The sequence below is a fragment of the Calypte anna genome, chromosome 8 (assembly GCF_003957555.1).
Source record: "Calypte anna isolate BGI_N300 chromosome 8, bCalAnn1_v1.p, whole genome shotgun sequence".
Lineage (NCBI taxonomy): Eukaryota > Metazoa > Chordata > Aves > Apodiformes > Trochilidae > Calypte > Calypte anna.
Genome location: NC_044254.1, coordinates 28,696,254 through 28,709,072, shown reverse-complemented (window position 1 = coordinate 28,709,072; position 12,819 = coordinate 28,696,254). Strand labels below are relative to the sequence as shown.

At 40.4% G+C, this 12,819-nt stretch overlaps 1 protein-coding gene across 7 annotated transcripts in view; it reads left to right on the top strand.

The window, feature by feature from the left end:
- Positions 1–12,819, top strand: part of DOCK7 (dedicator of cytokinesis 7) — a 97,793-nt gene that overhangs the window by 25,777 nt on the left and 59,197 nt on the right. For all 7 annotated transcript variants that reach the window (XM_030455721.1, XM_030455728.1, XM_030455727.1 and 4 more), the window contains exons 5-14: positions 1,607–1,736; positions 1,846–2,058; positions 2,658–2,743; positions 4,741–4,807; positions 6,019–6,168; positions 7,674–7,754; positions 9,342–9,507; positions 10,160–10,302; positions 11,071–11,164; positions 12,338–12,500. In XM_030455721.1, the coding sequence (XP_030311581.1) occupies positions 1,607–1,736; positions 1,846–2,058; positions 2,658–2,743; positions 4,741–4,807; positions 6,019–6,168; positions 7,674–7,754; positions 9,342–9,507; positions 10,160–10,302; positions 11,071–11,164; positions 12,338–12,500 (1,293 nt within the window). The remainder of the gene's footprint in view (positions 1–1,606; positions 1,737–1,845; positions 2,059–2,657; positions 2,744–4,740; positions 4,808–6,018; positions 6,169–7,673; positions 7,755–9,341; positions 9,508–10,159; positions 10,303–11,070; positions 11,165–12,337; positions 12,501–12,819) is intronic.

The window sequence follows — 12,819 nt, the reverse complement described above, 5'->3', positions numbered from 1 at the left end:
CCTGCACTCTGGAGGTTTGGTTGGAGGCTGTGGAGCTTTATGTCCTGTGCAGATCAGTTGCAGGTTGCATTCTGTGTCAGGGAAGGCATGAAGCTAAAACCATCAATGCCTGAGTGGGCTGAAGGTGTGCTGAGTGATTGTTGAACTGCAGCCAAAGGCTTTCTTGCCCCTTCAGAGGGGGAAAAGCACTTCCATAAACATTTATAACAGTTTTTACTTGGATAAAATCATGGCACTGGATTAGAGTAGAAACAGAAGGTTACTACTGGAGCAGGGAAGAGCCCGAAAGTGTGGCTGGGGAGGATTGAATTGTTTTTCAAGTAAAGGTGGTAACAGCTTTCTATTAATCCATCCCAATGGATGGCAACAAGTGCTTTGGCTAGCTCTGGGGGCACAAAATTCAGCTCTTTTAGATTTAGAAGCAGACAGGTCTGATGTGCCATTCTTCTGTCTTCCCCACCCCAGGGGCAATAATCCTTATTTCAGTCTCTGCCTACAGTTCTTAGTAACCAAAATGTTCTTGGGCACAGACAAATCCACCCATTCACTGATTAATGCTATTGGAAAAGGTAAATAAGTTTTCTTCACTGGCCTGGAAAAAAACAATAGCACATTCTTATTTTAACTTTGTGGTGTAATTTCTTTATGCTAAACTGGTGGTGGTCCAGTTGAGAATGAATTCATGTTTGTGGGTGGGACTGGAAGTAAAATACAGGCATCCAGGTGAGGCTTATACAGATCTCAGGAATTGTAACCTATAGAGGAAAACTCTTTCCTCCATTTTCTCTTCCCTTTCATCATTCACTGTGAGCACATCCATGGTTTTCACATGTCTATGCATCCTTTAGTGGTAACTTCAGTAAAAGGGCAGGATGAGAACAGTGAATCCTAGATGTGACCCCAGCACTGCTGAGTGAGGGCACATTGTGAGAAGGCTGTGGCACTGGCCATGTGTGTGTGGAAAGGGAAATGTAGACATAGTGCCAGTTGGTATCCAAAAATTTATTAGTCCAAGAGATCTGATCTTGCCAGCAACAGCAGGCAGAGTGTTTGATGGCACATGATTTTACACCCTGGAAAGCTCTGAGGGACCTGATTCTGCTTGTAAAGATACTCTAGGAAACTGCTCTTTTTAGCTGGGGTCAGAAAGTCCCATGTTTTCCAGAGGTGCTGAGGACTTCTGTACTTCCAGCAGTCCTACCTGAAGCTGGTGTTTTGGTTTGAAAGGTATCAGTACCACCTGCTCCAAGTCAGTTCAAACTCCAGCAGAACCACTGGCTCTCCATCCCTGTGTTCTTGGCCTCTTTTAAGCTTGGCATCACAATCACACATTTGATGATGACCTTCACTGGCCACTGATAATACTTCTTTTGACATCACCCAGGGTTGCTTTACAGTTGAACAGAGTCACATTGTAGTACTGGAATACTGGGTGTTGGATTATTACCCAGCTATAGTGGAGGATGACTGGAAATTCTGTTTGCAGAGAGCAGTTTATGCCTCAAGTGGACCCACACTGATAATACTGGGTTTGTTCTGTAATTCTCCTTCTGGCTTTGGGGTCAACAGGGATGCTAAGAATCCATTTGAAATATTTTGTTTTCAGATATCACAAGCTGGGAACTGGATTTAATCCCAACACCTTAGACAAACAGAAGGAGAGGCAAAAGGGGCTCCCCAAGCAGGTCTTTGAGTCCGATGAATCTCCAGATGGCAACAGCTACCAGGATGAACAAGTAATGTACCTTTCCCACCTTGGCTACATAAAACCTGATTTATGGCTGCATTTGGGAAGCACAGTCCCCTCTCCCTGGTGTCAGTTGCTTTTCATTTGTTGACTCTCAGGATGACCTTAAGCGGCGCTCGATGTCGATTGACGACACCCCCCGGGGCAGCTGGGCCTGCAGCATCTTTGATCTGAAGAACTCCCTCCCAGATGCCCTTCTCCCCAACCTCCTGGACCGAACCCCGAACGAGGAGATTGACCACCACAATGAAGATCAGAGGAAGTCCAGCAGGCATAAGGAGCTTTTTGCACTACACCCAGCACCAGATGAGGTATTTTTAGAGGCATGTGGGTGAGACTTAAAAAGGTGAACTGTGTAGGGAATGTGAAAATTCTCAGTTTGCCACAGCTTTCATGGAATCACAGAATGGCAGCTTGGAAGGGACCTCGAGGATCATCTGGTCCCACCCTTCTAATATTATTGTTTATATGAGATGTCCCAGCACCCCACTGAGCTGAGACTTAAGCTTTCCAAAGTGTGGGAATCCACCCCTTCCCTTGGGAGACCATTCCTGTGTCTGACTGTCCTCATTTAAAGTATTTAAGATCACCTGTGTTTAACATCCATGCAAAGCTTAGTTATTTGTGGGTCGCATGTTTCTTGGCATTTTTTTCTTGCCATAGGTATTTCTTTCTGAAGATTGGTTTCCCTTTGTGGTTATGCAATCCCCTATAACAAAGAAACATGAAAGGGATTTAATTTAGCATATTTATAGCTGCTGCTGAATGCAGCATGCTGGTAAGCCTCAGATTAAATTGGTGCTAAGTGTCTGAGAAAAAAATAAGTGATACATATGTTTGCTTCATAATGGTGTTGGTGATTTTTACAAGTGTCATGTCTCTAAGTTGCTGTTCCTGTGACAAATTTCAGGAGGAGCCTATAGAACGACTCAGTGTCCCTGAAGTACCCAAAGAACACTTTGGCCAAAGACTCCTGGTGAAGTGTTTGTCCCTTAAGTAAGTATCACTCCAACAGGCAGCTGCTTGACAGAAACTGACAGTTTCAGTCTGATGTTGTACCCAGGTGCATCTGGAATGTTCTCAGCTGCCTTGTGGATTGCCCTTGAAGGGATGTAGCATTGGTTGGTTGGTTTTAGGCTTAATGGTTACTTCTATAAAGGATATAGACATCAGGTAGTTTTATCTTCAAGACTTCCTATAGCTGTGTGATATAGAAAGTGTTCACCTTTCTTGGTTTTGCCCCGCATCACTTTTCAGGCAGTCTGTAGCTAAGGGGAAAAAAACCAAAAAACCCCAAAATTTAAAAATGCTCAAGCCTGAAAACATGAGATAACCAAAGATTTGCTGAAGTTTAGGCTCAGCAACCTTGACTGTGTCCCTTTAAGAGTGAAGACTTTATATACTTAGCAAGCATTAACTGGAGGAATAGAAACCTGTTAAACAAGTTTAATGAAGTGGAGCTCCTGAATATAGGGTTACCTGCAGCTGGTTCATTGCCTATAACTCTTCTCTAATAACACAAGGTAAAATTTTACTGTTATTCCCTTGGAGAAATAAAGTACAAAACTGATTTTCCACACTGCTGTATTCATCTTCTGTGTCCTCAGTTAGGTCAACCCTTCTTATTAGAGAGCTCCAGTTAGACTACATTGTGGCTCATAACTGAGATATATGTGTGGGACATATCTCCTGCTCAGAGAGTGCTCCAGGACCTAATATAGCCATAGAGATGAACTGATTTTGCAGCCTTTTATGAACTGGAACAACATAATATGCAGTAGCAGTGGAGCTTTCTCTGCAAAGAATGGTGTCTTTAGCATAAATAAATTAGATACTGGAAATTAATGATTTCTGCTATTTAAGCATCTCTTGCTGACTGTAAATTTGTAGCAAATCTGCCCAAGTACATTCTTGTTTGTAATCTCTGAAACTGTACTTACAGCTGCAGTAGCAAACATCCAAGATCCTGCTAGCTTAGGGGCACAAAAAGAAGTGCACAATCTCTCTTCCCCAGCAAGAAGGCTGGGGGTAATGAGCAGGAACATTTTCAGCATAATCTCACCTCTCTGGCAAAATGAGAGAAAATACCTGTTTGGTGATGCAGTCCTGCAGGTTGTGCTCCTTGTTGGCAGAAAGAGTTCTGGGCTGAAAAGCTGAGGGCTCTGGGCAAGGGATGGGTGCCCAGGGGTATTCAGTTATTTCATGCAGGAGGAGAATGGCACTTCAGCCCCTGCTCACTTGGGTGTAGGACAGGTTTTGAATGTTTTTTAGTTTCTTTAACTTCCCAGGTGCTTCAGCAATAAGGGTTTATTTTTTGGTAGATTAGTGATTTGCTGGAAGTGGTTTAGTTAAATACTTGGTAAGATACTCTGAAAAATTGACACCTTTCTGAGAGTTTATGAGATACTGGTGTTATCTGACAGAAATCATATGTTGAAATTGCCAAAAGAGCTGTCCCTGACTTCCCATAGGAAGGAGCTTCCTGCTGGAACTCAGAGGAGCAGTTGGCCCTGTGGCTGCATTAACAGGGTCAGGGTGGTGAATTAGCTCCCAGGGCAGCTTCTGGAGGTAATCAGAGGAGCTAAGTGGTCCAGCTGTCCCAATTAATAATTCCTCTCCCTTCAAGGAAGCTATTAGGTTGCTTTACTTAGCTTTTAAACAACAGTTGGGGAAGATAAAAGCATTTCTGGAATTATGCTTTATGTCCCGTGGCCCTAATCCCCACCTTTCTGTTGGGTCAATGCATTGAAATGGATTTTTGAAGGAGGTCCAGGGAGCAGCAATGCCTGTCCAGGGGTGAAGCAGGACAGGAATGGGAGGAAAACTGTGGAGCAAGATCCCTATTCAGCTGGAGAAATCCCTTAAGTTGGTGTTCCTGACATTTTGCCTTTATTGTGGTCAGCCCAGGAGGAATTTGGAGAGGAGGGGTATGGTTATTTTTTCTCAGAAAATACAAGTCCACTGATTTTATGTGTTTCTGTCTTTCTTTCAAGATTTGAAATAGAAATTGAGCCCATTTTTGCAAGTTTGGCTTTGTACGATGTTAAAGAAAAAAAAAAGGTAGGTTTGTAATTACTGAAGTAATTTGTGTTAAAAAGAGTAATGTAATGACAATGTAATGAGTAAAAGTAATGACATTAGAAAGAGGAATTAATTCTGGAAGCAAACCTTTGTGAAGGCAGTGACACACTCATGGCTGGAAGAATGATGAAGGCATTTCATGAGCCATCTTGTGTGGTGTTCTTCTACTCAGTAAAACAGTTGAAGTAAAACCAGTTTTCTAAAAATATTATTTAATATAGGAGTGCCTGGAATCAGTATATATATATCTGTATATTGTCCAATCTTGGCTTTGAAAAGTCTCTTCCCCAGAGAGAACTTAAGTAACTGAAACCTTTTATTTGGATTAAGTTTTTATGACTTTCCTAATCTCCTTTTGGTGATTCAGCATGGTGTGTCTCCCAGGAACATTTTAATAATGCACAACAAAGTCATACATGCTAAAATTGCTAAAATCAAAACAAAACCAAGGAACCTTCAAGATCTAAGTTACAGGAAATGCAAAATACATTTATTCCTCTATTTATGTTCTGTGTTTAATATTTGAAGAGTCTCTTAGTTTTCCTAATTGAAGATATTAGCAATAGTAGAGAGAAAAATGTTAAAAATATGCATTTTGACATTCATCTCTTTAGGACTTGAATTTAATGCATTGAGTTTTAAGTCATGTAGATGAGAGTATGTGGAATATTATGTGAACTTTGTTTAATATTTAAATCACATTTCATAAGCCAATTTTATCATCTCATTACTCCATAATTTTTTTCTCTACCGTTGCAAGTTCTTTACTGACCTCTGGTGTTGATAACCAGCTCACATTCCTGGTGGCTCTGAAGCCTGGGTATAATCTGATTTGGTGTCTTGACATGGAAAGCTTGCTTGTCTTCTCTTTAAAGATGCTCTTTTTTCTGTGAATGATCTAAAAGATAATTTTCTATTTTGATACTTTGATATTTTCAATGGAGATGGAAATTGTAATTCTTAGTCCTGTGATGGAGCTATACACCTTACAGGAGCTGGAGATTTTATAGGTAGTGGTATTGTTTGCTCCATTTCCTTTCTCCTTTCCCAATCTCCTGCCTTGATTTCTTAAAAAAAAAAGACCTTTTTGTTTTTCTTTTTATACATAGAGGAGGCACTGTGCTTATGAAGAGTTTATCAAAAATAAGAAGTATTAACTAATGCAGGAATCCACCCAACTTCTCCCTTAGATTTCAGAAAATTTCTACTTTGACTTAAACTCTGAACAAATGAAGGGAATGCTTCGTCCACATGTGCCCCCTGCTGCTATATCCACACTGGCCAGATCTGCCATCTTTTCTATCACTTACCCCTCTCAAGATGTCCTTCTGGTAATAAAGGTAAGAAATGCCACAGGAAGTCAAGTAATTGTTGCCTGTTGTTTTCTCTTTAAAGTAAAACATAAACAAGTCTGGCTGACTAATTGCCTCTTATTTACATTAGAAGATCAGAATTCTCAAAATCTCTGGCAGCAGAGAGTGATGTTTAATTTCAGATGAATGTTTCATTTCACTTAGTCCATTAAGTTCCTTTGTAACAGGAACAGTTCAGTGGAGATGTGTATTCTTGTATTATTAAAAAAGTGAAAAGAGCACAAAGTTTTGCATGGTATAGAGCAGCTTTCTGGGGCTTGACCTTGGTTTTCATATGAAATAATGTGCTGACTCCTGTAGGTGGCACTTAAGTGAATGATTTAAAAATACATATTAATCTAAGTCTCATTTTAAAAATTTTACTTGCTCTTAAGCCTGATTTTCAAATGTCTTTAAGAACTGAGATTGCTAACAGGCTGAGATCCGTAACTGGAATAAAATGCCTCATGGGCCACTCTTGAAATAAAGTATACAAAGAGAAAAGGTACTTTTTTTCATTTGATTCAACCAGCACATGAATGGTTCTAGTTGAGATTATTTGAATCAGATTTTTTGGCTGGTCTCTGCATAAAAATTATGCTGTATTAAAAAGGGGAGTTCAGTACATGCTTTCAGCTCTCAGGCAGAGGCCAGAGTGGCAAAGTGCTGTGTTGAGAACCCTGCTGACTGATGTTTGCCATATTTATTTTCAATTTTTGGTATTGTTTTCTGAATTCCTTTTCAAAATCTTGTTCTGCCTGTATTCACTCTTCTGATTTTTACAAGATAAAAGGAAGTGAGAACCCCATATTTATGAGATGAGGTCCTGTCCAAAAGAGCTTGTACCTGCACATTAGTGCTTGTAAAACCAGTGATCCAAGAGGAGCTGGTGGCTCAGGTGATTTATTTTTCTTTTTTTTTTTAATTTGATGATGAAAAGGATGTAGTCAGGATAAATAAAGCAGGTGCATATCATGCCTTATTGGGTGAATTTTCACTGAGAAACCACTTTCAGAAGCAAACATCTAGTCTTTGGGTGATTTAAATGATTTGACTGTTTCATTATTGGATTTTAAAACACACTTTTAAAATAGTGCTTCTTGTAGCTGAGTGCTCCTGAGTCACCTTTTTGTGCTGCTGCAATAGGTCCTCAATATGGAGAAGAGAAATCAGGGCAGAGTTCTGAAAATGGTGAGGCTGGAGACAGTTTAAACTGTCTGTCAGACCTTAAAAAGTAGCTGAAAGTGTCTCCAGAACAGATCAAACCAAAGTGAAGTGGTATATGTTCCCCTTGAACCTATATTTTACATGTTTGATTCAGTTATAGCTGGAGATCTGGGAGCTTAATGGCTCTAACAACTCTAATGCAGTGCTTGTTCCCTGGCTCACAAATGGAAATCAAGCTTTAGAATGTTTTTGCTTTCTAGTGTTTGTTTAATTTAACAATCCCTGCCGGATACGTGTCCTTAAAATGGTTCATTTTCCCTCCTCAGCTGGAAAAAGTGTTACAGCAGGGAGATATTGGGGAGTGTGCAGAGCCTTACATGATATTTAAAGAATCTGATGCAGCAAAGGTAAGAGTTTGTGTGATGCTTTGATTAAATTTGGCTACAAGTGCTTTAAGGCATTTTGTAATTAAAAATTAAACATGCATTATTTTCTTTTGCCTTGAACTTAACAGCCATCAATTGTCTTCTGTTGTGAAAAGGATCCACTTGTAATCAAGAATTAGTTTTTAATTAAGAATGTAGTCAAATTCAAGGATCTTTGACTCTTCTTTGGCCTTTAGAAACTTGCTGCCTTATTGGGGCAGAGCATTAAAGGTTTTTGCAGCTGACAGGGGAGCCATGTGGTTACCATCAGGCTCAGTCATCTGTCTTTCCCTGTCCCAAAGGACCAGCTGTGTGCTTGTAGCTGGGTCAAGTGAAGGCTTTTGGTGGGAATTTGCTGTAAAATTTCAGGTTTTCTATTGCTTTTGCAGTTTAACCCCATCCCAATACCTCTGCCTTCTTCTAGAAGTGTTAGAAAATGGGTGAACCACGTTAACAGGAGATGTTATTTTACAGCTCCCATTTGTAGGATGTACTTGAGAGCTTGAAAAGGAAACTGTGTGTATTTGGCATATGAAAGAGTGCTTCTGAGCCTCTGAAATGGCTCCCAATTTAATGTACAATTGGGTTGAGCCAAGTGAAAATTCAAGTGTAATATTGAGGACCAAATGAAGGAAAAAAAAGCCTGTGATTAAGAGGTTTTCCATTCTGCTTTTTCATTTTTGTTTTGGTCAAAACCAGCAGCATTTTCCCATCCTAAAGTTTTAATATTTTTAGCTGAAGAAGTTAGCTCTTTTTTTGTTCTATCTCTGTCTTTATATACAATATGAAAAAGGAGTATCTTTCACCTCGGGTATTAAAAAAATTTAAAATCTCCCTGCATTTCCTGTGATCAGGAAGTTTTCATGTGCCTAAGTGAGTTTTTGGAGCTTGATTTGCAGGATGCTTGGGAAAGGAGGTGAAAAGGTAATTAATTACTCAAGGTGTCCTTCCCACCAAGGTGCATAAATATGTCCTGAATTAGAAGAATTTGCTCTCTGTTGTTACACAACCCCCTGCTGGGGACTTGGTAAAGGCCTGTTGGCAACAACCTTCCTAAAGCAAAAAATTGCCCCCAAAATATGCAGAATTATGGAAAAGTTCACTCTTGTTCCTTTTTTCCCCTCAATTAAATGAGTGTGATAACTGCTTATTTCAGGAATGTTTTCAGTTCCCATGCAACTCCAGATGATCTGAGCACCCGTTGCCTAAAATTTCATTTGTAAAAGCCATTCCAGATTTTGTAGGGTAAAATTCAGCTTTTCTGGAAAGGGGCAGATGAGCTCACTGGGATTTCAGAGGTTGTTTCAGGAGGGTGAAGAGCATGAAGGCAGCTGCTCTGCTGTCCTGTGACTGGTTCTGTTGGCCTGGTGGCACTTAAGTGAAGCACAAGTCTCATTGTCTGGCACTTAGAGATCCTTCCTCTAGAAGGTGCTATTGAAGCTTAAAATAGCAAATTAAAAAAGATACTGTCATTGCTTTCTGGTTTTGCTAAATGGACCTTTGTTCCTATTCCTCTTTTCATCTAATGAATCTAAATTTAATTTAATGGATTGAATGTTTTCCTCACAGAATAAGGAGAAGTTGGAAAAACTGAAAGGCCAGGCAGAGCAGTTTTGCCAGAGACTGGGCAAGTATCGAATGCCTTTTGCCTGGACAGCCATTCATTTAATGAACATTGTGAGCAGTGCTGGAAGTTTGGAAAGAGATTCCACAGAAGTAGAAGTTGGCACAGGAGGTAAAGTATCTGACACCTACGTGAGGGAAGGTGAACAACTCCAAAGTTTACTGAAGTCTTGATTCATGCCCTGTATCTGCCATTGCTCCTTCTGTCATTTTACTCCTCCTGCCCCCAAGCCTTCTGATAGTCTTGGGTCATGGTTGAAATAAAACAGAAAAGTCCATGATAACAAATGGATTTATCTTTCAAGGATTTTACAAGCAAACCATCTGTTACATTATTTAAAACCAGGCTTCTAACACTGAGAGCACGTTACAGGCTGATGAACATTTTCCAAAGGAGTGGATTAATCTTTGCGAACCACACAGCTCATCTGAAACTGCTCTTCAGCATCCCCAAAACTGCCAACTTCATCATCTTTCAAAGCAAGAGAAATACATAAATCTCCACATGATGAAGACTTTTATAATAGCAGCAAGGCAGTGGGGTGAGGTTGCTGTGAGAGGAGCAGAAGTACTCAGCTGTGCTTCACAGCCTCCTGATGGCTCGGGAGTGTGATTGTCTTAGCATAACCACCTCTTCTATCACACTTATTGCATATTTTCCAAAAGCAGCAGCTATCTTCTCGTGTAGAAAATCTTGTTGGGAATCAAAGTAGGCTTTTGGACAATTGTTTTTCTTCTTTTATATTTTTTTTTATTTCTTGAAGAACGTAAAGGCTCGTGGTCGGAGAGGCGGAATTCCAGTATTGTCGGGAGGCGTTCGTTAGAGAGAACCACAAGTGGGGATGAGGCTTGCAATTTAACCAGTTTTAGACCAGCTACTCTGACAGTGACAAACTTCTTTAAACAGGTATTGTATGAAGCTCTGTCATTTAGGAGTTGCTCCTTGGGTGGAGTGGTTTGATTGTGTGAAGTCAGTTGAGATCCGGATGATCCAGGTGTGATATTTCCAGTGCCTGTAATTGTCATTCGTTGTGTGATTCCCTCGTCACAGAGTGCCTTTGAACACCATGCAGTGGGGTTTTACAGTTCATGTGCTTAATTCTGCCAGCAGTGAGTTCTTCCAATTAGTTTATTGTGAATAATTATGCTAGGAAATCAGAAATTACTACCTGGTTTTGACTTGAATGCTGAAATGTATCCTTCCAGTTGGATAGGCAAGATTCCTACTTGCCCCTGTTTCTTAACACTTCTCCTGAAAAGTAGGACTCTTTTAGACTTATATCAAAGAAGAGGCAAAGGAGAAAGAATGAGGCTCACTACCTGAGTGACAGATACTTTTTCAAACTATGAGACTTGCTAAAAATTGGATATTTTGGGGGAAACCTTTTTTAGCAGCCCTTCTCAGTTTTGAAAAAGATAATATTGATGGGGAGAGAAAAGGTTTTCAATGGGAAGTTCCTACAGCTGTCACCATGATTAATAAGGAAAGAAAAAAGGAAGGAAAAAGGATGGAGAACTGAAGTGTAATTTAGCATGTTAATGATAACACCTTGTTCTGGGGAAGGTACATTTTGACATCAGAGGAAAAGAGGCTGCAGTACCTAGATGTTTTATTCATTCCCTGGCAATCCTGAAGGGTTGTGTGGGTAACCATTTTCTTCCCAACATCCACCAGGAGGGGGATCGCCTGAGTGATGAAGATTTGTACAAGTTCCTGGCTGACATGAAGAGGCCATCATCAGTCCTAAGGAGACTGAGACCTATCACAGGTATTGAAGGAGATTCTGGTTCCCATGTGTTTGGTATTTGGGTAGTCTTGTCCAGTTGCCACCCAGTTCTTAAAAGTGATCAGATGAAAAAACTCCAGGAAGTCACCCACAGCAATCCCTGGTAGATCATGAGCACTAAGATGGCATTCTGGTAGATTTTGCACTGGTACAGGTGCACACACAGCTCCTCTCATGCTGAGAGGGATAGCTGAGAGAAAGAGGATGCAAACCCTAAAGCCCCAAACCCACCAGGGCCTGAGGAGTCTCTTGTTTTCCTGAGTAAATCTCCTGAGACCAGGAGATGTCTCTTGGCTCCCACTTGGTTAATAAGAGCAGACTCCACCTCTCTTTGAGAAAGGGAAATAAAAAGGCTGGCACACCAGCAGTGAAACATCACTGGTCCCTGACCTGTGCTACACCTGAGAATATTTACTTAACCTGTTCCTAAAAACCTCCAGTGACAGCATTCCTACTGCTTCCTAAGACCATCTCTCCCACGCATAAAGCCTCATTCCCAGAGGTTTGGTGTTAAGAAAACTTTACAAAATTATCTTGCTGCAAATTAATCTGATTATGGTCAGGGCAGTTAGCACAACCATTCAAGTTCTTGAATACTGTTACTAGTTCACTCTTACTCACCTCTGTTTTGTGGCCTACCCAATCTCAGGCTTTTTCCAACCTTTCCACTAAGGTTGTGATTTTAAAATTCTCTGTCCATGAGAGATTCTGGAGGTTCTGCAGTCTGTCCATGCTTTCCTTCAAGCTCTGTGCTCTAAACTGGTTACACTGCTCCTCCTAAGGCCTCATGGCAAGCAAGGCAGATGAAATTCTCCTGTGTCCTATGGCACAGCACTAATAGTCACAGTAGCATCATCTAGCCTCTGTTTCCCTGACTTGCCCAGGAGAGCAGCATTTGGGTCATGATAAGATATGTCTTTTCTGTTGATTCTTATTATCTGGTGCCCCAGTTGGATTCAGTGTTATTTGTTTTTAACAAATCCACATTGGCTGGGATTTATCATTTGTTTCTGTGTGAAATGAATAAATAGGGAAGGATATTTATTTATTTATTTTATATAAAAAGGATATTTATCCTTTGTTTCTTCAGGTTAATAAGCTTTTTGATTTAAATTAACTTCTATTTGTTGTAATAAAATAGTTTTCTTCTTACAGCTCAATTAAAGATAGACATATCTCCAGCTCCAGAGAATCCCCATTACTGTCTGACTCCAGAGTTGCTGCAAGTCAAACTTTACCCAGACAGCAGAGTGAGACCAACAAGAGAAATCCTGGAGTTTCCTGCCAGGGATGTCTACGTTCCAAACACTACGTACAGGTCAGAGTTTTGAAATACATTTCAGGGCCTGAGCCTGGCAAGTCCAGAAATTCCTACCTTATCTCATCTAGCTCATTGCAAAACTTGCTGGATCAGTAGATCTCCAGTGCTAGAGGCACAGAAAGGGTCCAGACTGACACTGCAGAAATACACATTTGTGAAGGAACAAACATATTTAGTGAAACTTGGCTCTGAACAAGGACATGAGGAAAGTTTCTCCATTTCCCAAGGTTCACAGTGAAATTTTGTTGAATTCTTTTCTGTTTTATGTTGGTATTTTCTTTGTCTGTCTGCTAAAGGCATTGTTCTCTTACTGTTC